Source organism: Xiphophorus couchianus, unplaced genomic scaffold (assembly GCF_001444195.1).
Source record: "Xiphophorus couchianus unplaced genomic scaffold, X_couchianus-1.0 Scaffold1000102, whole genome shotgun sequence".
NCBI lineage: Eukaryota > Metazoa > Chordata > Actinopteri > Cyprinodontiformes > Poeciliidae > Xiphophorus > Xiphophorus couchianus.
In genome coordinates this window covers 1,063,927-1,091,882 of record NW_020963015.1, presented here as the reverse complement: position 1 = coordinate 1,091,882, position 27,956 = coordinate 1,063,927, and the positions used below count along the sequence as shown (strand labels likewise).

The 27,956-nt window shown below is 40.2% G+C and overlaps 1 protein-coding gene and 1 long non-coding RNA gene across 2 annotated transcripts; both read left to right on the top strand.

Moving 5' to 3' along the window:
* The first annotated feature begins 700 nt into the window (after nucleotides 1-700).
* On the top strand, nucleotides 701-27,671 carry LOC114141343 (zinc finger protein 721-like). The gene is made up of 8 exons (XM_028011800.1): nucleotides 701-924; nucleotides 7,163-8,576; nucleotides 11,798-11,864; nucleotides 12,996-13,147; nucleotides 13,613-13,761; nucleotides 18,226-19,580; nucleotides 24,914-25,136; nucleotides 26,158-27,671. Exons 1-8 carry the CDS (start codon nucleotides 753-755, stop codon nucleotides 26,808-26,810), a joined length of 4,185 nt encoding a protein of 1,394 aa, XP_027867601.1. The 5' UTR covers nucleotides 701-752; the 3' UTR covers nucleotides 26,811-27,671.
* On the top strand, nucleotides 933-3,988 carry LOC114141440 (uncharacterized). The gene is made up of 2 exons (XR_003594836.1): nucleotides 933-1,170; nucleotides 3,475-3,988. It is a non-coding gene; the product is annotated as an uncharacterized LOC114141440 (long non-coding RNA).
* Nucleotides 27,672-27,956: the final 285 nt, after the last annotated feature.

Genomic DNA, 27,956 nt, shown 5'->3' with positions numbered 1-27,956 from the left:
AAAGTGAAAAAAAACATTACAGCAGGCCTTAGTAGATTTTATTTAGCATTTTATTTTAAACATATTTGTTTGAAGGGTTTGAAAATGATTTTTATAGATCTGGTGTTTTAGTTACATTCAACCTGGTGATAGATATGATAAGTATGAGAATGTTCTGGAGAAAGAAGGCGTGGAGGAGACCGACTCAACCTACTGGGTTAACCTGCCGGGCCACAAACAGAATCCACTGGCCGCCTGCCGCTCAGAGAAAAGATTTAAAATGCTTCTGTTAGCTTGTAAATCAATAAACGGCTTATAGCACCTTAAAGAATTGCTGTTATAACTTCCAGACTACGCGGGTCTTCTGGTTCTGGTATGCTCTGCAGAACCAGAACCAGAACGAAACAAGGAGTAGCAATATTCAGCCAACCTGAAGAAGACGTTATTTTTGTTTTTATTAGGAAAATAGGTACAGTAAAGTGTACATTTCTGTTCATGCTACAATAACAACGAATAAAAACCCAAAATGAATATAAACTTAGCGGGACAAATTATAAATACAGCAAAGTGAGCCATAAACTAAAAATATGGAGGAAGAAGACGAAGACGAATCTAGGCTCACCGTCAGATTTCTGAGCTTGTCTCCAGCATTGGGCGGTGGGGGGCGCTGTTTCTAACCGGAGCAGGAAGTAGCCCTGTCACTAACTTCCGGTTAGCATGGTTAGCCGTTTCCCAGAGAGTGTCCAGGTGTGTTGTGAGTCTGCGCAGCAACAATGTGTTCCGTTGAGCCTCTGAGAGAGTTTATCAGAGAGAGACTAACTGCTGCTGCTGAAGAAATCTTCACCCAGCTGGAAAAAACCATCGTCCAGTACGAGGAGGAGATCGACCGGCAGCGGAGACTGCTGGACCTCACCTGGAGACCCCGAACCGAGCCGAACCCCGCAGGTAGGTCCGGCTGGGGCAGCGGGCTGCTACTGGGCTCAAGTTAGACCCGGGCTGAAAGGTTCGAGGGACGAAGATTTCTGATTTTACTCTGAAGGTCAGAAAGTTTCACCAGAACCACGAGATGTTCGGTCCAAACACAGAAAACAGATCAAAATAACTGACTCATCATTTCACATTTTGACTGATTTATTGATGTTCATCTGCATTTAAAGAGAAATATTTATACCAAAGTATATTAATGCCAAAGTATATTAATGCCAAAGTATATTAATGCCAAAGTATATTAATGCCAAAGTATATTAATGCCAAAGTATATTAATGCCAAAGTATATTTATACCAAAGTATATTAATGCCAAAGTATATTAATGCCAAAGTATATTAATGCCAAAGTATATTAATGCCAAAGTATATTAATGCCAAAGTATATTAATGCCAAAGTATATTAATGCCAAAGTATATTAATGCCAAAGTATATTTATACCAAAGTATATTTATACCAAAGTATATTAATGCCAAAGTATATTAATGCCAAAGTATATTTATACCAAAGTATATTTATACCAAAGTATATTAATGCCAAAGTATATTTATACCAAAGTATATTAATGCCAAAGTATATTAATGCCAAAGTATATTTATACCAAAGTATATTTATACCAAAGTATATTAATGCCAAAGTATATTAATGCCAAAGTATATTTATACCAAAGTATATTTATACCAAAGTATATTAATGCCAAAGTATATTAATGCCAAAGTATATTTATACCAAAGTATATTTATACCAAAGTATATTAATGCCAAAGTATATTAATGCCAAAGTATATTTATACCAAAGTATATTTATACCAAAGTATATTAATGCCAAAGTATATTAATGCCAAAGTATATTTATACCAAAGTATATTAATGCCAAAGTATATTAATGCCAAAGTATATTAATGCCAAAGTATATTAATGCCAAAGTATATTTATACCAAAGTATATTAATGCCAAAGTATATTAATGCCAAAGTATATTTATACCAAAGTATATTTATACCAAAGTATATTAATGCCAAAGTATATTAATGCCAAAGTATATTTATACCAAAGTATATTTATACCAAAGTATATTAATGCCAAAGTATATTAATGCCAAAGTATATTAATGCCAAAGTATATTAATGCCAAAGTATATTTATACCAAAGTATATTAATGCCAAAGTATATTAATGCCAAAGTATATTTATACCAAAGTATATTTATACCAAAGTATATTAATGCCAAAGTATATTAATGCCAAAGTATATTTATACCAAAGTATATTTATACCAAAGTATATTAATGCCAAAGTATATTAATGCCAAAGTATATTTATACCAAAGTATATTTATACCAAAGTATATTAATGCCAAAGTATATTAATGCCAAAGTATATTAATGCCAAAGTATATTTATACCAAAGTATATTTATACCAAAGTATATTAATGCCAAAGTATATTAATGCCAAAGTATATTTATACCAAAGTATATTAATGCCAAAGTATATTAATGCCAAAGTATATTAATGCCAAAGTATATTAATGCCAAAGTATATTTATACCAAAGTATATTAATGCCAAAGTATATTAATGCCAAAGTATATTAATGCCAAAGTATATTAATGCCAAAGTATATTTATACCAAAGTATATTTATACCAAAGTATATTAATGCCAAAGTATATTTATACCAAAGTATATTAATGCCAAAGTATATTAATGCCAAAGTATATTAATACCAAAGTATATTAATACCAAAGTATATTAATGCCAAAGTATATTAATACCAAAGTATATTAATACCAAAGTATATTAATGCCAAAGTATATTAATGCCAAAGTATATTAATGCCAAGGTATATTAATGCCAAGGTATATTAATGCCAAAGTATATTAATACCAAAGTATATTAATGCCAAAGTATATTAATGCCAAAGTATATTAATACCAAAGTATATTAATGCCAAGGTATATTAATGCCAAGGTATATTAATGCCAAGGTATATTAATGCCAAAGTATATTTATACCAAAGTATATTAATGCCAAAGTATATTAATGCCAAAGTATATTAATGCCAAAGTATATTAATGCCAAAGTATATTTATACCAAAGTATATTTATACCAAAGTATATTAATGCCAAAGTATATTTATACCAAAGTATATTAATGCCAAAGTATATTAATGCCAAAGTATATTAATACCAAAGTATATTAATGCCAAAGTATATTAATGCCAAAGTATATTAATGCCAAGGTATATTAATGCCAAGGTATATTAATGCCAAAGTATATTAATACCAAAGTATATTAATGCCAAAGTATATTAATGCCAAAGTATATTAATACCAAAGTATATTAATGCCAAGGTATATTAATGCCAAGGTATATTAATGCCAAAGTATATTAATACCAAAGTATATTAATGCCAAAGTATATTAATGCCAAAGTATATTAATACCAAAGTATATTAATGCCAAGGTATATTAATGCCAAAGTATATTAATGCCAAAGTATATTAATGCCAAGGTATATTAATGCCAAGGTAATAATTCTAGTTGTGAACGACACGTTCAGTAAGAAACATCAGACCTGGTAGATTATTCTCGCTCACATTTCCGTGTTTTAAACATACAATATATCTGCAACAAGTTAGTCGATGAACTATTAGGTCCGACTAAGATTTTTTTATTTTTACTTAACAGAATAAAGTCTAATAAATTTTCGACATGTGTTTGACATCATTTACACTAGAAAGAGAATAAAGTTGTCCGAAAATAAAGTTGTTCAAAAAAGTCATAATACGAAAATAAAGTCATAATAATTTTAAAGTCGTAATAATATGAGAATAAAATAATATGAGCACAAACTCAGAATAATACAAGAACAATTGTAATAAGTGCATAAAGTTGTAAAATACGAAAATAGTTTGACAACGTCTTGATCATACGAGAGTAAAACAGCAATTTCCTGAGAACTTCAAAAAAAAAAAGAATTACAAATTAAAATGAGCAATGTTTAGTATCTTATACATTTATTCTTGGGTATATGTGTTAAAAGAAAAAGGAAATATTTTATTGTTTAACATGTTTCACGTCTCCAGCTGAGGGTCATTGATGCAGGAGATTCCAGAAGAGCCAGAAAGTTAAAATCAACCAAAGTTTATTGAAAATACAAGATATATCTTTTAGATCCACTCACACGTCACACATGCATACAGATACCTAAAGGCAATCCCAGGGAGATCTGAGACGGATCCAGGACTAGTTGAACACGTTGGCCTTAATGTGTTCTAATTTTATTACAAGCTAAAATATAGCTGTTTGGTTTACGCCAAAACTCATAATTACTTTAAAAATGCTCATATTTTGTTATATTTGTTACCAACGGAGGTCGACATTTTTTCACCGATGGGTTGATGACATCATCAGGTCCGTTCTGAACCGGAGTCTACAGAGGAAACACAGCAAGGCTAACTTTATGTTAGCAGTTGTTCATCATATTGAGTTTGACTGCTGTCATTTTAGATAATGCCACACTGTGTCACTATCAGCTGTAATTTAAAATATTAAATAAAATAAAACTTGAGACGAATCTGCATAATTTCCCACGTGAAAGAAAGGAGAGCGCAGTGCGAGAGCCGGAGAGGAACAACAACGAAGGACCTGATCTGGACCCTGCACATTTCTATACAGCACTTTGAGCCATTTATACCAGCAGAACCAACAAAACTAACAGGTGATCGTTACCTTAACTAGCTAAAAATAAATGCCGTGCTGCCGCTGAGACAGGCAGAGCTGGACGCTCTTTGAGATGCTAACAGGAGCTATACTGCCTGGGTACTGACATCACCGATCCGACTGGAACCATGGAGGTTCTGTGTCGCTGTTACCACCACACTGGACTCTACACAGCTGATGATGCCGAACCGGATGCAGCGCTAAAAACGCCGGGAGAAAAAGACAAGCAGCGCTAATGGAGCTATTACTGCTGGAAATGCTAACAGAGCTATTGCTGCTGGAAATGCTAACAGAGCTATTACTGCTGGAAATGCTAACAGAGCTATTGCTGCTGGAAATGCTAACGGGGCTACTACTGCTGGAAATGCTAACAGAGCTATTGCTGCTGGAAATGCTAACAGAGCTATTACTGCTGGAAATGCTAACAGAGCTATTACTGCTGGAAATGCTAACAGAGCTATTACTGCTGGAAATGCTAACAGAGCTATTACTGCTGGAAATGCTAACAGAGCTATTACTACTGGAAATGCTAACAGAGCTATTACTGCTGGAAATGCTAACAGAGCTATTACTGCTGGAAATGCTAACAGAGCTATTACTGCTGGAAATGCTAACAGAGCTATTACTGCTGGAAATGCTAACAGAGCTATTACTGCTGGAAATGCTAACAGAGCTATTACTGCTGGAAATGCTAACAGAGCTATTGCTGCTGGAAATGCTAACGGGGCTACTACTGCTGGAAATGCTAACAGAGCTATTGCTGCTGGAAATGCTAACAGAGCTATTACTGCTGGAAATGCTAACAGAGCTATTACTGCTGGAAATGCTAACAGAGCTATTACTGCTGGAAATGCTAACAGAGCTATTACTGCTGGAAATGCTAACAGAGCTATTACTGCTGGAAATGCTAACAGAGCTATTACTGCTGGAAATGCTAACAGAGCTATTGCTGCTGGAAATGCTAACGGGGCTACTACTGCTGGAAATGCTAACAGAGCTATTGCTGCTGGAAATGCTAACAGAGCTATTACTGCTGGAAATGCTAACAGAGCTATTACTGCTGGAAATGCTAACAGAGCTATTACTGTTGGAAATGCTAACGGAGCTATTACTGCTGGAAATGCTAACAGAGCTATTACTGCTGGAAATGCTAACAGAGCTATTACTGCTGGAAATGCTAACAGAGCTATTACTACTGGAAATGCTAACAGAGCTATTACTACTGGAAATGCTAACAGAGCTATTACTGCTGGAAATGCTAACAGAGCTATTACTGCTGGAAATGCTAACAGAGCTATTACTGCTGGAAATGCTAACAGAGCTATTACTGCTGGAAATGCTAACAGAGCTGGATCACTGGTACTGAATGTGAAACCACCACCAGTAACAGCTGTTGCCGAACCGGACACAGAGCTATAGTTCTTACCGGACCACACAGTGACCAGGTGAAACCTGAAGGCAGCAGCAGCTGCTACAGCCAACTCTTCCTCTTCCTCTGTTTGCTACTCCTCATCTTCATCACCTCTTGTTATTTCTAGTTCTGATCGGTTTCAATTCTCTCCGGTTCAAATTAAAAAGACTTAACAACGTTACTCATCACTGTTTTGGCTGGAGGAGCCAGGCAGTTGGACCGTTACACGTCATTTACCCAGAATGCCTTGCAGCGTGAACAACATGGCGACATTCCTGTGAAAATATTTTATTAAAATTGATAAAAACTAAATTACCTACAGTATTATAAGTGTATTGTTTTACTTGTAACTTAAATATTTCCCAAATAAAGTTGATAGTTACAAATAATCAGGATCCCTTGAAGTCCTTTGTGTGTCTCCTCTTACATAACAAGCCCCGTTTGTCTTGCTCTGCTCTCCGCCTCACCCAGCCTCGCTCTGAGACCAGGCTCATCCAACCCTATTGTCCAAGGACTGCGGTAATAAAAATTAGTTATTGAGGGCTATAGAGCAAAGATGTTGCTTTGATTTGTACCCACAGATCCTGTCCTGGGTTGAAGTTATAAAGCTAACTACCATTTGGTCCGTCTCCCCTTTCATCCCCTTTTACTTCCTGTCCTGTAGTTTACTTTGTTGTCCCCCTTTTCATGGCCTCTTAAATCTGCAAATGCATCTTAGAGCCGATCATGGCCAAATGCAAGCAGAGGGCGACAGAACGCAGAACAGAGCAAGGCCCACTTGTGTTTTCCACGTAAGTAACAAAGTAAATGTGTGATTATGCATCAGTATAACATTCAACAAAGATCATTTAATAATATATTCTCTACACACCTGAGCATCAAATCATTGAGTGTATTTAGATGAAAGAAATACAGACTTGCCCTCACATCAGACATAATGTGTTTATTAATATTAATTCATGACTTTGAAGGAAATAAAAGCTGCTCTAGAAGTAAATGCAACTAATCTGATTAACGGGTCAAACCGGTTCTGATGAGATCCAGATGTTTTTCTTCTCTCCTTCAGGCCTCCAGCAGCATTGTCTCTGCAGTCAGAAGGACGTTTCCATCCAGAACCAGGAGAGGATCTCTGGACCGGAACCTCTGAATGAGGAACCAGAACCTCTGCAGATCAAGCAGGAGCCAGATGATGAGTGCAGCAGCCCGGATGAGGTGCAGGTCCTCCTGAAGGAGGAGGCCGATGCCAGTGAGGAACCGGACCTCGTTGATTTGAATCCAACCAGAGCCCAGAACCTCCCTGGAGTCATTCTGGAGGCTGAAGAACAGGAAGGAGCCAACAGGAACAAAGAGCGGCATCCAGGCAGGGAGGCTAGAACTCCCAAAACGAATCAGAACCAGTACTTCTGTAAAACCTGCTCTAAAGGTTTCAGCCAGAAGCGCTATCTGACCAAACACATGAGGGTCCATGCCGCAGAGACGCCCCTCACCTGCCCCACCTGCAGCAAGAGCCTGAAGAACCAGCTGAGCCTGACAGTCCACCTGAGGAGCCACTCAGGTGAGAAACCGTTTCCCTGTGCTGCCTGCGGGAGGCGCTTCGCCCACCAGCTCAGCCTGAGTCTCCACCAGAGGGTCCACTCAGGTGAGAGGCCATACGGGTGCCAGCTGTGTGGAAGGAGCTTCCTGAGCAGCAGCAACCTGACGTGTCACCTGAGGACGCACACAGGGGAGAAACCCTTCCAGTGTCTCACCTGTGGGAAGTGCTTCAGCCAGAGGGACAACCTCAAGAGACATGCGAAGATCCACCGTGGAGAGAAGCCGTTCTGCTGTCCCACCTGTGAGAAGAGCTTCTACCAGAAAGGTCAGCTGACAGCCCACCTGAGGACTCACAGCAGCAACCGGCCGTTCCGCTGCGCCGTCTGTGAGAGGGGCTTCTGCGACAGCCACGATCTGTCCACTCACATGAGGACCCATACGGGTGAGAAGCCCTTTGAATGTCTGACCTGTGGAAAGCGATTCAGTCAGAGAGGGAATCTAACCATTCACCTGAGGACACACACAGGTGAGAAGCCCTTTGAATGTCTGACCTGTGGAAAGAGTTTCTGCCAGAGGGGCAACCTGACGGCCCACCTGAGCACCCACAGCAGCGCCAGACCCCACGCTTGTGATGTCTGTGGCAAGGGCTTCAGCGAACACTACGACCTGTCCACTCACATGAGGACCCACACAGGTGAGAAACCCTTCCAGTGCCTCACCTGTGAAAAGAGCTTCAACAATAAGTTCAACCTGATCGCCCACATGAGGACGCACACTGGAGAGAGACCCTTTCAGTGTGGGACCTGTGGGAAGAGCTTCTGTCAGAGAGGGAATCTGAACGTTCACATGAGGACACACACAGGCGAGAAGCCGTTCCTATGTCTCTCCTGTGGAAAGCGCTTCCAGAGGAAAGGTAACTTAATGGCTCACATGACCACACACAGCTAGCTGAGGACTTTAGTATCTCCTTGAACACTCTGCTCCGCCTGGAGGCGTCTTCTTCAGCAACACCTGGAGGTGAAATGACTGACTGGACTGATCTATAGGTGGGTCTCCAGGACCTCAGCATGTTCCCATGTCTCTGTGGTTCAGAGATGGACTAATTGTCAGGTTCGGGGGTCTGAAAAGTTTTTTCTTGTAGCTCTCTGGGTGCCTATAACCATAAATAACAAGATATACTGATATATGAAGAATTGATTTCTCCTGTTTCAGCATCTTTAGTATAAAAAGTTTTTTTTTGTATAACTGTATTTGGAGTAATTTCAAGGTTGCTTTATCTAGCTGTTAGCTTCCTTTTAGCTCCAGCTTGTTAGATTCCCGTTAGCATCAGCTAACTGATAGCATCCTGTTAGCGTCAGCTTGTTGGTTTTTTGTTAGCTTAAACTAACTGTTAGCTTCCTGTCTGAATTAATTAAAGTAGTCTTCTTAACAGAGACAAACAGTTATAATATAAACTTTTAGAGGGTTTTCTTTAGTTCATACGTCGTTGGAATCTGTTTCCTGCTTCCAGTCAATTCATCTCCTTGTCCCAAATTTCCTGACTCGAGTCCCAAATAACAAGCTGGAATTACTTTTGAATCGATGATCAGTTCAGTAAAACTGAAAGTGTTAAACTAACTTTCCTGAAGTTCCTCTGGTAACGTCCTACTGGGTTATAACATGGAGGACCAACGTGTTACGGTTGGTGTTATCCAGCTGAGCTGAATGATTCTTCGGGATAAGCAAAGTATTCTTAGCTGAACTTATGATAACCAGTCAGCTGTGTGTGTGTGTGTGTGTGTGTTGATCATTTGCATCTGATGATTAAAGTTAGAATTCAAAATCAATAAATCATCAGGTCTAACCACATTAGGTCTCATCATTCTTATGAACATGGATGTGAATTGTTCACCTGCTTCTTTATCCATGTCTCCATTAGTTCTGCAGTGTCAGCAGCAGCAGCCTGGAGCCTCCTTCACTTGGATGTTTGACAAAGTTGAACATCCTCTGGTAAAATGCTTCAGACGGCCTGCGGAGGGCGCTACAAGGCTGCTGCATCGCTGATTGTTCCCGACCGTCTTTAGTGACGAAGGGATGATATCCAGAGTTCAACCCTGGATATTTCTCTCTCCTCTCACAATAAAACTGAATCTTAGTATTGACATATTGATTCATTGATTGATTGGTTTCAACTTCTGTTGACGTAAGCTGATTAGTTTTCCTCCCATGCACTAACAACACATCAGGAACGGATGTATAGAAGACCTGAAACTGACACCAATATTTAATTTGAGAGATTTTATCATCAATCCCACCAAAATTTCTGCAGCAGTCTAATGGTGACCTCTGACCTGTCTCCACCTGGATCTTCTGGGGTCATTTTCCAGATGTTTCCACCTGGTTCTACAGAGAACTGGTTCTAAATGTCCCAGAGGAGGCCCATCTGTCTGGTTTCCACTGGTCTAACTGGACCCTTGGTACAGCTCGAGGCCGGCCCGACCCGCCTCTCAACCACAGAGGTTCAAGGTCATCTGACAACTTCTGTAACTGGAATATAGACTTCCTACTGAGTGTTTGACACTCCAGTCCAGTAGGTGGCGGTAAAAACAACCAGAGGAAGGTTTTCCAAGTTGCAGCAACCTCATGTCAGATTCTGCCCCGTGTCGGGAGCGCGGACTGCAACCAGATCCGATTATTTTCACAAAGCTTGTGATTGATTCTTCGGTACAATGACTCAGATAGTCCTGTCAAGGTTGCAAGTTTCATTTCCACCAACAGCTGCTGTTAAAAACAACAACAATAAAACTGTAAAGTAGATAAATAAATAAAACTGGTCTTGTGTTGGGCTCTTCTTACAGTTTTGATTTGTTGCAGTTTTTTATTGCCAAGAGAATCCGTCTTTTTCCTGCATTTGTCATGTTCACTTTAGCCTGAAATATCAGTCACCAAATACAGTTTTCTAACACATTGTGTGTATTTATATTTTTTTATTGCTGATATAAAAGGATAGAAGCTAGCTGATAGCACGAAAAATTAGACATCCTGAATTGTCATTGAAACTGTATTGTCTTATTTTATATGCACATATCCATCAGTTATAGCAGAAATATTAAAGTGATCTTTCTTCCTCAGTGAGACTCTGACACTGGGAGCAGGTTACTGGTTTCTCAGTCACAAGTTGGTTACAAACCTGAGAGCAGCAGATGTCAGTCAGTTATGGTAGATCTGAACTTTGACCTCAATATGTGAAACTTCAGACTGACAGGAGGAACCACAGAGCTCTGTTAGGTTAAAGCACATCTTGTGAAGTTGGGATATTTTTCCTCCAACAGGATCCAGAGGAATCAGCTCAGATGTTGGACTGGATTTGATTTCAATGTCATTTGTGAATGTTGCTCCTCATTTTCAGCAGCAGAGCTATAAAGGTTGATAAACTTTGTCATTTTGGATAAAGTCTCATCAACATCAATATTTTGACTAAATAAGAGACGAAAATAAATATCGTTTGATGGAGGAAAAGCCAATGAAGCTCCTTTTAGGCCAGGGGAGCCCAAAGTGGGTCCTGGAGGCCCGGCATCCTGCATGTTTAGTTCTCTCCCTGGTGGCACCAAAAACCTCCTCAGCATGTCAGTGTTCTTCTTAGGCCTCTAACGAGCCATCATTTGATCCAGCAGAACTAAAACGTGCAGGAGGCCGGCCCTCCAGGACCGACTTTGGGGACCCCTGTTTTAGTCTCTCCCTGGTTTAACACACCTGGATCCAATGATGGCTCGTTAGAAGGCCTAAGAAGAACATTGACATGCTGAAAAGGTTGTCACTAAAACCAGGGAGAGAACTAAAACGTGCATGATGCCGGCCCTCCAGGACCCACACTGGGGACCCCAGTTTTAGGCTCTGAGCTCAAAGCAAGACGCCAGAGAACACCAAACTATTTAAAAAAAATATTAGACAATTTAATTTCATATAATTATTGCGGTTGGAGCCATTTGTTTGTTAAATACTTAATGAAATATATTTGTCCTATTTGATGTTTGTTGTGCCATAAACTCACAAAGGAACCAGGTCATTAGTCCAAGTCTGTCGTTTATTGAACGTTCAGAAACTCTGAACGCGCCACAGGTAAACAGAACCACCTGAACAGGTGATCAGCTCTAAACCCATGACGACCTTTTTACTCTTTGTCGTTTAGCACACACGTTGTCGTGGCAACCACCTGCGCCCGCAAGCCGAGCAGAGATTACGTTAAAAACAAAACAGTCTGTCACCATACCAGGTTTTCAGGCTTGATATTTTTTCTGCAATTATTAATCAGAGATTATTAATCCGTGATTATTAATCAGAGATTATTATGTGGTCAGGCGGTCTTTGAGTTCCTTTTTCTGTTGTTGTTGTTGCTAATGGAAACCGAATTGCGCAACACCTTGTTGAAACAATAATTACTAAGATCATTATTTTTATTGGGTTATAAATTTGAACCTGTTTTGTTGGGATATTTCTTTAATAGAACGTTACAAAGGTATGGATCTTATAAGCGCATCAGGAGGATGGACTGGTTTCCACATTGAGCAAAGCCACAAACCTAGAGAGAACATGCAAAGCAGTCAGATCTGTTCTCTGTTGGTCGAAGGGCCAAATCCTCAAGTTGTGTGTGATGGTAGGATTGAGTGACCTAAATCTCAAGATGATTGGTTAATTTTGGTTCCATGGAGTAATAAAACATTACAAAGTGTGAGCTATGGGCTGAAAGGGAAGTCAAATTTTGCGTGTCCTGCTATCAGCTAACTTCCATCCTAGGATATCAGCAATAAAAAGAAATTATAGATACACACAATATGTTGGATGTGTTTGTTTACTGATATTTGTTAGGCTAAAGTGAACATGACAAAAGTAAGAAAACGACTAATTGGTGATTAAAACAAAAGCCACTGTGTAAGAAGAAGCCCACAGAAGACCAGATTTATCATTGTTTTAACAACATCTATCGATTAATCTGAAAGTTACAACAACAACATGATCATATGGCTCGTTTACCGAGAAATTGATCAGAAACGCCGTGAATCGGTTGGATCCGCCTCTCTGGCTGCAGTGCGCACTCCCGACACAGGGGGGCAGAATTTCTCACGAGACCGGAAGTAGACTTGAGCTTCCTGCTGTTAGCTCTCTGGCCAGCAGCGTGTGGCGCGGGTCTGCTGAGGAAAACCTTTCAGGTTCGTGTTTTTGGAGGCAACTTTCTGGCTCTGAATCTTTACTTTTGGAGCGTTAAATCGGAACCTAACCGACCGGAAGTTAGTTTCCAGCCTGATTTTTGTTCTGATGTGAGCTAACAGTCCGCTAGCCTTCAGCTAACCGCCAGGTTTTTCTTCTCCTCAGAACCGAAGCTTTCCTGACCCGGTTCTGGTGACACAACTTCTCCCTTCCAGCACCGAGCAGTGACTGCTACCCAGCCGCATCGAAGACGAATCAACCGAACCGAACGGAACCAGCAACTGAACAAAGAGCTCCTTTGTTCTGCTGACCATCGAGAGTTTTGCGCGGTAAAGTGAGACGCCTCGGCTCTATTTCTCTGCTTTAACATGATTTATGTGTGATAAAACAGTAAATATGAATATTTAATTAACATCTCAGAGCAAAATCTCTGATCTGCAGATGTTTTTCAACCTGATGAAACTCATTTTCTGAAACTATAATTTTAATATTCAAGTTATTTTAAGCTGAACTCGATCTGTAAAGGAGCTTTGTATTGAACCCAAAGCAGAAAAAAAATTAATCTGATGTTTTTTAAAAATCTTAAATAGAAAGTCAGGGCCGTTCCTACCGCTTTGGGCCCTGAGGCTCAGCAGTCTGATGATCTGCTGCAAAATAAGATGAAATAATTTAGCTCCGGTGCTACAAAATTCAAGATTATTTGAATTTGAACTAGTATGCTAGTTTTCATATTTTTAAACAATTTAAAATGACTGAATAAGTATTCAGATAGTTATTAACGAGGGTTTGTCTCCAGCAGCAATTTGCAGTTTGGATCCAAGATGGAAGATCTGGTGGAACCGACTCTGCTGCAGATAAAGGAGGAAGAGGAAGAAATGGTGCAGATAAAGGAGGAACTCGACATTAAGCAGGAAGGAAGCGACGATGAAGGCTCAGGATCCAGCAGAGGTAACGGTTTTTCCCAGAGTTCTTTGCTCTCATTTAATCACATCTGAGGAATCTAGACTGACTGCTAGTCAGTTAGCATTAGCCCCAGCTAACTCACGGTTAGCTGGGGCTAACTAACTAGAGTCAGATAGCTGGGGGTTCCACCATGAGTTCTAGTTGTGCTAACAGAGACCTGGTAAACAGACTGGGTTCATACTGGGTTCAGACCATCAAGAGTTTCAAAACCAGTTCGGGAGCCGACCGCTAACCGGTCCAGATTTACCAGTGTCCGCTCCGCTGTAAAAACAAGCCTGTTGGTCAGAGCATTGACATTAGTGCTGTAGAGCGGCGGCCCGTCGCCATCCACTGCAGTTCGACTCGGATTATTTCTGCCTGATGTTGGAACAGATTCAGTCGATCAACAAAGATCACCTTTCCTCCCTTAGAGGTTTTTGGGATTTTCTAATGACCTCTGGCTTTAAACACAACAGGATTAGAGGGGGAGAGGCGACCCCAGGCCACAACCTCTGCCCTGCTTACACACACACACCTCTGTGGACCTTTGCATGTTATCGTTTACATCTGGAAATTTTGTGCACGCGCACAATGCTGGAGGCCACCAAGACAATTAATTTCCATGCTGCTGCTGCACTCTGTGTGTCAGCTATGCTACACAGAGACTCATTGCCATAGCAACCGACAACACCAACACTTTATGTATCAGGCTTAAACACCAAAATCACTCAAAACATTTTCCACACAAAGAACAGAACACTCAATCCGTTACAGTTTTGTTTTCAGGCGTTATGTTTTTGCAATTATCTTATTAACTAGGCTAACACAGCGGTGGTGGATTAGCTACTGCTGCTATTAGCTAGGCGAACATAGTGGTGGTTGGTTAGCTAATTTAAACACCTGCTCTTCTGATCTGTCAGTTTGTGTGGGTCGCCATTTTAAATTTATTTTAACTGAACTGAAACACTCTGAATTCCACATCACATCTACATGTTACAGTAGTCATAGTCAAGCTAGCTTAAATGAGCTACGTATTTCTCCCTTAATATTTTTTCTCTTAATTAAACTTTTTCCTGATCTAATCTAGTTGTAGTTTTGACAATTAGCATCAAAGAACTGCATCTGTTTCCCTTTTACATATCAGGAATACGTTTTTGATAACGGCTAAAACCAATGCTAGTCGTCTTAAGCTAGCAGCTTTTTGTGCTCCTGCAGGCGACAAAGAGCAGGAGGGATCTAGTGTGCGTGATGTCTTTCTGGAGGGGATCCATAGAAAGAAACAACAATCGTTTCAGGATAAAGGTTAAACAATAAGCATTTAATGTAAGATATATACAACTAGTTAGTGCCGACTACGAGTTTGTAATTTCCTTCATCCGTTTAAAAAGTGTTTAAAAGGACAGCGCGTCGGGGGCAACGCACAACCCACGTATTGAGCCTTAGTCCTCATGGCGATGGTCACAGGTTCGACTCCCGGCCTGGCGACATTTGTCGCATGTCTTCCCCCCCCCCTCTCTCTCGTTACCCTCTTTCCTGTCGAACTACTTTTAAATAAAGGGCACTGGAGCCAACAAAACCTGAAAAAAAAGGACAGCGCCTCTTGAGGAGTCACAACTCACAGGACAATGTCTGCTCCGGTACCGCCGATGGTTTAATTTAGTTCATTTGCAAAAGCAGCATCATTCTGAATAATATCCAACTCTCCAGGCAAGCAGGCTAATTTCAGTAGGTCTTCATCTGTTGATTCTTAGGACTTCTCTGCACTATCAACAGTAAGTAGCAGTTCTTACTAAAATAAATCCCTCAAATTATATATACATGTATGCATCTCATACTGAAGTACAGAGTAAGTGTAAAACTGTCATTTATTACTGTTGGCAGAAAACAAATTATTTGGATTGCTCAGGAAACTAACTGGTTTTTATTGTTTGTGTTTTTGTCTTGCTGTAGATTTAATCTGTGATGAAAGCGCTGAGGAGGCTGGAAACCCAGCGGCACTTCCAGCCAATCAGGCGTCTGCTGGACCGGCACCGCCAGCTGGACCGAACCGGTCAGCAGCTGGAACCAGCGCTCCTCTACGGAGTACGTTTTTATACCAGTTATCATCACAGTCAGAAATACGAAGTAAAGAATAAATGAATAGGTTAACTGTAACCGGGAATGATGTGTGTGTGTAATAGAAACTGCTTTGCTTATGTTAATTCCAGGCTGTTACCACTTTGCGATGCTTTTAGCTAAAGCTGTTTCTACATAAAACCTTCCTGCCTGTGTAATAAAAGTTCTGAATGTTTCTCAGCTTTCAGGTCCGTGGAAAAGAGGAAGAGAGCACGGAAACTGCACAGGAGACTGTCGTTAATTAATGGATTAATCTCAGGTGTGCTATTTCAATTTATTTTATTTAGTAAAGTCAGAAGTCATAGCTACTGGAGGTTTAATTGCATTAATGTATTTAAATGTAATTTTTTCTATCATTTAGAGTCTCTGCTGCTGTTGGGGAAAACTCCAGGAAGACATTCAGCGCGCAGAAGAAACGCTGTCCGCCATCTTGATAGTTTTGATAAAACAAAAGCCACTCTGCTGCTTCATGCGACTCGGACTCTGTTACACAGCGTCTCCTGTGACCTGAATGTCATTTCAAGGGATTCGTGTGATTCTACCTGCTAAGTGTGGGAGGCCAAGAGGGTAGAGTTGATCCAAATGAAATGAGAAATGTTGTAGAAGAATTAAGAGAAATTCCTGATGCTGTTCAGATTATTTTAGACCAACAGAATGGGCTCTTTGTGTGAATCAACCTCCAGCTTCTCCTGATAGTCAAGAAAATGCATTAAATGAAAACTAGACCTGGGAATTACCTCAGGGATTTAACTGATGAGCTGGGAGGCACATCTCAGGGATTTATGGCAGCAGAACTAAAAAAACTGCTGAACCAACCAGAAAACAAAAGAAAGAGGTGATCTGACTTCACGGCATCGGTGGATTCTGACGGCATCAGAGCTGGAAGGCTCCGGCAAACAGGAAGAAGAGGAGTTCCTGTTAAAATACGCAGCATTTCTTAAGTTTGATAAGAGAAGTGTTTTTACTGATGGATCAACTCTACCCTTTGGTTTTTAAGGTTTTAACAAAAAAACAAAGAGAAATCTTGTAGATTGAAGAAACCTGTCTCATGTATGATTGTGGGAGCAAGTGGGTCTTTAAAAACTTTCATTGTGTTTTACTGAATTGTAACTGAATTGTGATGGATGTTGTACCGGATGACATTGTTTGGATTTATACTCTTTTTCAACACATGTATCCTGAATTGTAGAAGATGAATAAAAATATAAAATTTGTTGAAGGAATACCTCATTCTTTTGAAAATCCTTTTCCAGTGAATCGAAGCCTCTTGGTCATTTTGGATGATGTCATTTTTATCATCGATCTCACTCCTACCTGCCCAGAGCGTTACAGGAGAACAGGAATGTCTACCTGAAACTAGTCAGGATGTCTGAAGGCAGAACAAGGATGCTTCTCCTCAAACATGAAGATATTCTGGCACATTGCTCAACCGAACTTCAAACTTTGTGTGAGATTGCTTTGAACATTATAAAGGGTAACATTAACATTCTCAACACCGCAAATTGAAAAAGCAACAAAAGCTCATCAGACTGTTGGCTGATAAAAGAACTGGTTTAAAATGTAAACAGCTGGCTCTCCAAAGTGAAGGCGGAGGGTTTGTTACGTTAATTATCACACAAACTTTACCCGCTGGAGCTGATTCAGGAGCTGAGATGGAGGGGAAATTAGTGTTTGTGGGATTCATTATGGTCAGAGGAGGATGATGAGAGAGACGTGACCAGGGACAGATTGAGGAAGAGTTCAGGTTAACTACTGCTGGACCTGCTGCTGCTGCTGCTGCTAAAGGAGAGGAAATGTTCATGAAGAAAGAGCGTTTCATGCAGGGAGGAGGAAGCTAAGCTAACACTAAGCTAGCAGGCAGACTGAAAAACACTGGTACCACAAGGTGCCACCTTGTATGCGGACAATGGTGTCAGGTTTGTCGAGGGAGGAACAGGCCCTCTGCAGCAGGTATATAATTGCATCATCCACTCCTAAATGGGGCTGGTATGCAAACTGGAGAGGGTCTTGGTCTGCATCTAGCTGTGACCTCAGATGTACCAGAACCAGCCTCTCCATAACCTTCACAATGCGAGAGGTCAGAGCAATGGGTCTATAGTCGTTCAGTGTTTTTGAGCCATAAAAGTCTTCCCTCTGCCTACATCCCCCAGAATGCCGTGCGATTCTGGATTGGAGTTCAGTGAAATTGTCTCTGTTGGTCATATTTCTGGTCAAGATGAACACTGTTCTTTTAAAATGAGGTCAAAGAGACAATGTTTGATTCTACTTTTGTGCATTCCAAAGCATTTAAAATTTTAATTGAATGAAAAGTTTGAGTTATTACATTCTCAGTAACAAGCCTTTTTATCCCTTCAGGACAAAACCAGGATTTGAACTCCAGTTTGGGTCAGAAGACACCAGATACTGCAGAGACCAACAATGAAGAGGATGAATCTGAACCTCAGCAGTTAAAACAGGCGGACAGTGGGGTCTGCCTCATGTACGGTTTGACTCCAGCTTACTTAGTTCTTCAAATGAGTTCTCACCAAGGTCAGAAGGATTTAGCATGTCAGATCTGTGGAAAGACTTTTCTCTACAAATGTAAACTGAATTACCACATGAGAACTCACACGGGCGAAAAGCTGGTCTCTTGTCAGACTTGTGGAAAAACATTTCTCTGGCAAAGTAAACTGAAAGAACACATGAGAAGTCACACGGGGGAGAAGCCTTTCTCATGTCAGACCTGTGGGAAAGCTTTTACTGAGAAAAGCAAATTGAGGCAGCACATGAGAAGTCACACTGGTGAGGTTTTCTCATGTGAGACCTGTGGAAAAACCTTCATGTGGCATAGTCAGCTGCTAGGCCACGTCAGAACCCACACAGGAGAAAAGCCTTTCTCATGCGAGTTCTGTGGAAGAGCTTTCACTGTGGAAAGTAAATGGAAATACCACATGAAAGCTCACACAGGTGAGCCTTTCTCTTGTGTGACTTGTGGAAAAACTTTCACCTTGCAATGTGCTTTGAGGGACCACATGAAAACTCACACAGGTGAAAAGCCTTTTTCATGTGAGACGTGTGGGAAAGCTTATATCAGGCAGAGCACTTTGAGGGACCACATGAGAACTCACACTGGGGAGAAGCCTTTCTTGTGTCAGACTTGTGGAAAAGCTTTTAATCGGCAAAGTAGCTTGAGTCTCCATATAAACGTGCACACAGGTGAGAAGCCTTTCTCATGTCAGACCTGTGAAAGAAAATTCACTTTGAAAAGCCAATTGATTCTTCACATGAGAATTCACTCTGGTGAGAAACCTTATTCATGCCAAATATGTGAAAAAAAATTTAGCGTTAAAGCTCGGCTGACAGTTCACATGAGAATTCATACGGGTGAGAAACCTTTCTCATGCCAGATGTGTGGAAAAACTTTTACCCACCAGAATTCTTTGAATTTTCACATGACTTCTCACACAGGTGAAAAGCCTTACTCATGTCAGACGTGTGGGAAGGTTTTCAACATGCAAAATAGTTTGACTCGTCACATGAGAATTCACACGGGCGAAAAGCATATTTCATGTCAAACCTGTGGAAAAGCCTTCAACCAACAAAGTCATCTGACGTATCATATGAGGTCTCACACCGGTGAGAAACCATTCTCATGTCAAACCTGTCCAAAAAAGTTCAGCAGAAAAGATCTGTTGAATGTTCACATGAGAACTCACACAGGCAAGAAACGTTAAACGTCCGTCTTGTTTCTTTCTCAGACATCAGCACATTTGAGAATAAGCAAACATGCACCAGATAGATGGTGACTGGGATGAACTTTTCCTTTACAATATGATTGGAGTTACTGTGGTAATAGGTGTTGCTAATATCATTTAGTGAGGAAAAGAAGGAGCCCATTATAAGCGCTCTTGTTTGGTACGTTGAACCATTCCTCCTGCTAGGGTTGTCAAAAATAATCAGTTGTTTGATATATTTGTATCAGTTGTTTGCCTGAAAATTGACACAATGGCAGTTGGTTACATCCGTCCCTCCCCAATAAGCTGCTGGAAGTTTTAAGTTTTCCTAACAGGGAAACAACATCCAGAAGAAAAGTCATTATGTGCATTTAATTAATGGTCCCTGATTGATATGGTGAGTCAGTCACATTTGCCGTCAATCATTCCTACAAATATCGCAAAATTCCTTGCAAATATTTCTAAATTACTGCCATAAAAATCATAAAATCCTGAAGAGTCTGTACTTAATCACTGAAGAAAATATTCAGACAGAAATGAAACAGAGCTGCTGCTGGTTGGATCTGCATGGACCAGGGCCTTGTTTACACTAAAAACATGTTTTGAATGCTTATGATTCATATTTGTTTTGAAAATTAATTTATTTGAGTCGAGAATGATCCTGTATTCATCCCTCAGTGGTAAAAATGTATTTATATCAACAATAAATTGACAGAGAAATGTAAAAAGAAAAAGTAAATATAGGCTATTATAAAATAAAATAATTGCATAACTCAGGGATGGCCAACCCGCGGCTCGAGAGCCGCATGCGGCTCCTTGACCGGTTCCATGCGGCTCTTGACAACAGCAGCACGCCATTACTGTTGGCCGTAACCACGCAAAAACAACACAAACAAAAAACAGTCTTTGTTTCTCTTGCAGCCTTACTCTTTCCAGTTGTTCGCCATCTGCTCTCACACAAACCTCCGCTGACCCCTCACTCTCTCTGCCCCGCCCCCTCGCTCTCTCATCCATCCTGATGCATTCGCGGACAATGGGAAATCATACACTCTAATTTTAATCTCTAAACAGCGTAACATCCAGTAACATTTAGCACATAGTGTAGGGTCGCTATAATATCCTAGTTTCACTTTGCTTGAGTGCAATACGGTATTTTCGTCAAATGCGCATGTGCGCAGTTTTTCAGTAAGAGTAAAATCATTTGGGTAAACCTTTCGCGCTCAAAATGGCAGGAAAAAAATGCACAGGAAAACGAAAATATGAAGATGAACACAGGACGTTTTTGACAGAGTGGGAGAATTTATATTTTTTTGTTGAACGTAGTGGAAAGCCATTCTGCCTTATATGTCAGGTGTCCTTGTCGCATTTTAAGGCTTCAAACCTTCAGCGCCACTTCAGCTCACTCCATGCTAACATCGACCAGGAATTTCCAAAATGGACTGAACTTCGCAAGCACAAGTTGGTTACCTTGAAAAGTCAGACAGAAAAGCAGGCAAAGTTTGTTTGTTTATTTGGTTAAACAGAGTTTGTTTGCATGAGAAAGTGCACAGTGTTCATTGTTGAAAATGTCTGGCCTGTGGTCTTTGTAGTGTTAAAATAGTGTGTGAAATTTACAATAAATCTGGCTGAGCAAAAGTATGAGTATGAGGAAGGGATGGGTTGATGTTCATGTGTGCCCATGCATATGATGTGGCTCTTTGAGGTAACTTGGTAAACAATGTGGCTCTTGGTCTTTGTCTGGTTGGCCACTCCTGGCATAACTGAATCAAAGGTAAACACTTTTTAAAGATTATTAACGTTCATGCTTTGTTTTCTTTACCAGAGGGGAGATTTTTAAATCAGATATTTTTAGAAATAGGGCTCAGTTCTCCCAGACTTCTAAGTTTTACCCTAATTATGAAAAGTGAAAATGTTATAATTATTTGTATGTTTTGTTCTGCTAAAATTATTACTATTAAAAATGGTAGATTATTTTTCTTGGTATCTGTATTAAATTTAATATTTTATTATGGTGACAACCAAACCTTTCCTCTTTGTGTTGGTGTGGGAGAAACGATGAAATTGTTTAAGTCTGGAACATGAATTAAAATGAATAGTAATAATAATAATATTTTTAGGCTTTAAATGCCATCTCCTTTCCTTCCAGTGTTTGGTTTTTGTCCTTAAACTTGACGTCACCTAAAGTCTGGAATTATGTGAGGAAGTCGTGATTTGTTCGACTCTACTGTCATTTGTCAACATGACCAGAGTTTAAGGACTTCCTGTGTAAACAGGAAACAGAAACGCTGATTTCGGTCCGATTAGAGAGGAGCTACTGGCATCACAACAGCGTCTCTTACTGCTGTCTCATGTTTAATGGCTGTTTTACCAGGTTTTTTCTCATTAGGATTTCTGGGTTTTCAAGGTTTTTGTTGTTTTTTCTTTGTGTTTCTGATTTCCTTGTGTAAAAATGCTGCTGTAGGAATAAATTTGACCGTTGGAGGATAGTTCCTGCCTCGTCTCTGAATCTCTCCTGATTTCACCGTTGGTAACCCATTTGATTTACTTTATGTATTTCTCATTTTTCTCATGTCAAACACTTAGTGCTCTGAACACTAGCCTCACATCGCCACCGGGGGCAGCGTAAGGCAGGCTTTAACTGGACCGGGAGGAATGAGGAAAGCTCCAGCCAGGATTTTGTACCCATCACACAGAATTTTTGTTTTCAGTTTGTTTAAATATCCTGACAAAGTGAAAATGATGCACTAAAGTATATGTAGAATATACTCAGAATATAGACCGGTGCCATTTTCAGGTCGACCGATCCTGAGAAAGAAAGGAATTCATGGACATGAGTAGGCCTGTCACGATAGCAAATTTTGCTGAGCGATTAATTGTCTCAAAAAATTATTGCGATAAACGATAATATTGTTTGAAGACCTTTTTACACTGATTTAATGGAAATGATATAATAATGCATGTGATTTCCTGCCAAAGATAGATACACTTTATTTTCAAAAGAATATTTAACACTGGAGCTGATAAACAAAATAAACAAAACAACCAAAAATAAAATGGATTCTCAGTCTCCATTAACAAAAAATGTACTTGATAAAAACTAAACAACATAAAGCCAAAGTGGAAATAAATACTGCATTCAACCAAAAGAGTGCAGATTATGAAGTCTGTATATTATGTTGCCCTTCAGTAATAATTAGATTTAAATAGAGAAAATGGGCACATCGACTACCTGATGCAATAGTTCACACTACAGGATTTTTGCTCCTATTTTTCCCCTTATAACAATCTTAAACCGTTGGTCTTTCTAAGATTGTGTGGTGTGTTACGGTAGATCGTCGTTGCCGCTCTGATCTAAATCAGGTTTTTTTCCCCGACTGGGATCTTAATGCTTCCTGTTGAATGTGACAGGTAGCCAATCAGAAAGCGCGGATTCTCCTCTGTGTTTTCTGAGGGGAAATTAAGGAGGGGAATCCCAAACAGCTGACACGGCGCAACCCGAAGTCCAGCCGACATTGGAGATGATATGTGGAAACAACATTAATGTTCATTCAACATGCAAAGAATATAGAAATGACAAGAGGAGGAGTTGGAGCTAAATTGCTACCGCAGTTGATAAACCCAGTAACTTTTCAGCTGTTCTTCGTTAACGTGACATAAACAGGTTCTAATGATTTTCATTCAGTCAGGACTTTACGCTGACACTAGCCACATGCATTGCAGGTAGATTGTAGTAAAGCATTGATTAATGCCTGGTTTTAAAATTAGTTCACTGAACTTGTAGCCATTATTTTGTGCCCATTGTTGGACACCACACGGCAGGAACGAACCCGATGGAACTGTTATACCTAGGATTTCTGTCAGCTAATGTTTGGTCTGTCAGGGTTTGAAAATGGGCCGACAATCGGCCAACAGCTCTAAGATTGTGTAGTGTGCGCTGGGCTTTACACTAAGGAAATGAGGTCAGAGGTCAGTGGAGAGCACCGGAGTTGAGCTTTTTTCATTCAGTGTCATTAACAGAAAGAGAAAAAGGCCGGAAGAGACGATAATGCCGATAATTAAAATGAGGTTGATAGTTTTAATTTATCGTACGATTAATCGATTTATCGTTTATCGCGACAGGCCTAGACATGAGAAATAAATTGTGTATTGGAAAATACAGCAGTGTTCATAATAAACCAGTATTTAAAGTTAGACAAAAGTTTTTTCTCAGTTTGAAACTCCTGTGTACAATTTAATAAATAAATCTTATCTAAGTTTTATCTAATTATTTCATCTACACCTGCTGATGTCATGTTTAAGAACGAGACATTCAAGCCGGCAATAATTACAGACGCTGTAGGAAAGTTTGAAAGTTTTTCCTTTTGTTCATAATTTTCCATTTAAACATGTTAGGAGATAAAAGTGAAAATATTAACACTGTAAATAAAGAAAAAGAACCATTACTCCTTCTGGGTTTAATGTCCATGAATAAATGTGGAGCTTCTAATGCAAACAGTTGAAACCAGAAATTTACATACAGCAAACAAAAACACTTTCACTATTTTTGCTCCTTGTCTGAAGTTAAATCAGACCAAACTTCTGTTGTTTCAGGTCAGAATCACCAGAATTATGTATTTACTAAAAGCCTAAATGATAAGAAAATCTGTCAGAGATTTATTTGGATGAGTTGTTGATGAGGATTCACATAGCGAGCTAACAGCTGATGGTCATCCAGGACATGCTACCATGGAACGGTCATGAGATCGTCTCACAGCAACAGTCTTCAGTCAAAGGCCTGTTCATGTTCGCTGCAAGATGGACTGCTACTGGAGATCCTTCCTGCCCGCAGCATCACCATCCACCAATTTCTTTGAAGATCCTTTAAGACATGAGTTACGACAACATTTAACTTCTCTTTAGAATGAATTAATTATTTTTTAATTGGATTTCAAGATCCAATTAAAAAATAATTGTCAAGATCTGCGACAGACTGGCGACCTGTCCAGGGTGAACCCCGCCTCTCGCCCGGAACGTAGCTGGAGATAGGCACCAGCAACCCTCCCGACCCCATTAGGGACAAGGGTGCACAGAAAATGGATGGATGGATGGATTTCAAGAGAAAAATATTAGAATTAGATTTTTAAATATAATTTCTAAACGTACCAATAACACATGTAAAGCATTAAAGGTTATTTCTCTATTTCAGGAGGCAGAAATACATTTTTAAAATGTTTTTAATTAGCATTCAGTCGCATTCGGGCTCCACTTTCCTCCAGCAGGGGGCGGAAATATACACAGCTGCTTAAAGTAAATTGTGTCGTCACTTCCGGTGTAGCGGTTAGCTGAGTTAGCTTCTGGTGTGTGTCGCTGTGTCCAGGAGGTTCTGGTTCTGTTCAGCAACAATGTGTTCCGTTGAGCCTCTGAGAGAGTTTATCAGAGAGAGACTAACTGCTGCTGCTGAAGAAATCTTCACCCAGCTGGAAAAAACCATCGTCCAGTACGAGGAGGAGATCGACCGGCAGCGGAGACTGCTGGACCTCACCTGGAGACCCCGAACCGAGCCGAACCCCGCAGGTAGGTCCGGCTGGGTCCGACCTGACAGCAGCCGTGACTCCAGACATCACCTGACGTTCAGAAATCAGCGAGATTCCCGTGTTATCGTGATGCTAACTGCTGTCAGCAGTAAGAGTGACGCATATCCGCTCATTGTTAAAGTCTGATAGTGAAGAATCATGTTCACCAATAGAACCGGTTCAGTTCACCGAGTCTCTGCTTTAACGCCGTAAAGACTCGTTATAAACTGAAAAATAGTTTATATCTGCGGCTGCTGGTGACTTCCGGTGTGTTAGACCAACTGGTGCCCAGATCAACTGATGAAATCCACGCGGCTGTTTGTAAAGGCCAGGTGGCTGCGTTGATGCCTGATCAAAAATATTGCCAGTGTGACGAAAACGGTTTGCAAAATGTTCTGAATCCTCTCTGAGGAGCAGATTTCTGTTGCCACAGATGAAAATTATGCTTAAATTACTCTTGTTTACTGGAACATCGCTGTTTACCACAAGCAGACAAACTTACACACTGTCCTGTTCACATCCAAGTAGGCCAGTTTATTAATGTAGCACATTTTCACTAACGAGGCAAAGGGCTTTACACGATGAAAATGAAAATCAAACACTTTACATTAAGTTGGCAGAATAAAGGGAAACAATGATATGTTTTAATCCAGACTAAAGTGAATTTATTTTTCAAAGCTTTATGCAGTTGGGTTTTAAGCCTGTATTTAAAGCTTAAATACAACTTAAACCCAGAAGTTGTTCTGCAGGAAGAACAGAATTACTTCACTGTGGTAAAGCTACTGGTTATTATTGACTGGGATGTATTTATGAACTAGAAGTCAAACACAGAAAATATTAAGCTTGTAGCATCAGATTATACGTATATCAACTAAGGCTGAAACGATGAATCGATTATTGAAATAATCAACTAATTTAGTTATTGATTAATCACCAACTGTAGTCATTTGCATTTCTATGTATTAGTGGTTTGAGCCGTTGTGTGACATCATTAACGTCGGCGTTCCTCTGGTCTCCTCCAGAGCTCCAGCATCATTTCTTCAGCGAGGAGCTTCCCGCCGATCGGGACAGCAGTTCCAGTCCGGACCGGGACGCACCAGAACCGGCGCCTGACGACGTCTGCTCCAGGCAGGACGGAGCGCTGGTGCTGAAGCAGGAGACCGAGGCCATCATGGTGACCGTGGACTACAATGACGAACCTGAACCAAGCAGCTACCAGCTTCTCTACCAGAACCGCCCAGTGACCCAGAACCAGGAGGCACTGAAGCCAAAGAAAACCAGAACTCCCAGCGACCGACTGGACCTGCTGCCACAGAACGCAGATGGAAATCTGTATCCCTGTCCCATTTGTGGGAAATGTTTTGCCAAGAACAGCTACTTGACCAAACACAAGAGGATCCACACCAGCGAGAAACCGTTTGTCTGCGATCAGTGCGGGAAGGCCTTCAGTAACACCAGCTACCTAGCCAATCACAAGAAGACTCACAGTGGAATGAAACCGTTCGCCTGTCTTATTTGTGGGAAAGTTTTCACCCAGCAGATCCATGTCACCGACCACATGAGGATTCACACTGGAGAGAAGCCCTTCCCCTGTGCCACCTGTGGGAAACACTTCAGGCAGAAGAGCAGCTTGAACAAACACCTGAGAACTCAGCACCAGAAGCTGGAGGCATGATCGGGTTCTGAGCTGGTTCTGAGCTGCTGGCTGGTCCTGGAGGCATCAGACTGAAGTGGAGCATCAACAACTTTCCTGCTTTTAAACTCTACTTCCTGTTCTTCAGCATCTCTGAGGAAACGTGTATGTTCCTCCACCCTCCTAGCTGAGCAGAAGACCAGAAAAACCACTAAGAAATCTAGATGTTAATCTCTGTGTAAAGTTGGAGATTCTAACATTTACTACAAAGACTGAGTTTTCAAAATAATAGTGGGAATTCTGAGGGAAAAAAAGGGCGTTCTGGAAAAAAATGTTGGATTCTGAGTTTTTTGAAAGAAGGATGAATTCTAAAAAAAAAGGCAAAAATGAATTCTCATTTTAAAAAGTGAAAAAAGCAGAAATTTACCAAAAAGGTAGAAATTCTTTTAAAAAATTGCTGAAAAAAAGTTAGAATTCTGAGGAAAAAGGTCAAAAGGCTTAAAAACCCTGCAAAATTTTAACAGAAAAGCTAAAGTTTGTTTAAAAGAAAAAGAAACTCTGAACTGGTTGTGTTTTTTCAGGACGAATGTTGTGAAATGATTCCAGGGTTATGGAGCCTCTGATGAACAGGAATCATTTAAAACCTGCTGCAGGTGGATCTTTGGTGACTCTGTGGCTCGTTGTAGCGGCGGTCACTCAATCCTGGGTTATAATATATTTGTATATTTTTCAGTCTAACAGCAGCTTCATGGCAGCGTGAGTTTTGTTTGGATCACAGTTGATGTGCCGAGTTATGCGTTTCGTCTGGCAATGTTTTGTTTTCTCAGACTGTAAAACTGAATGTGCTGCAGTAGCAGAAATATTTATGCATACTTGGTATTAAAGGTCTGATCTTGAGTTGAAGCTCCATGTTTCGCATCACAAAACAATAATTATTGACGTCACCAAACTGAGTTAAGACCAGAATCATTTCAACCAGGGAGATTTAGGTTTAAACATATTTTAATATTCAGCCAGAAAACAGAAATTATGATCAGGAATTAAAAATAAAAGCTTTTATATTTGTGGTTGAGCTAATAGCTAAAGGAACTGTTCAACTGAAATAAGGCTTTTATTTCAGAGAATAAACGTTTTCAAAAATTGATTTTAAATATCATTTTAAGTGGGTTTTTGAGTACCACTCCTGGC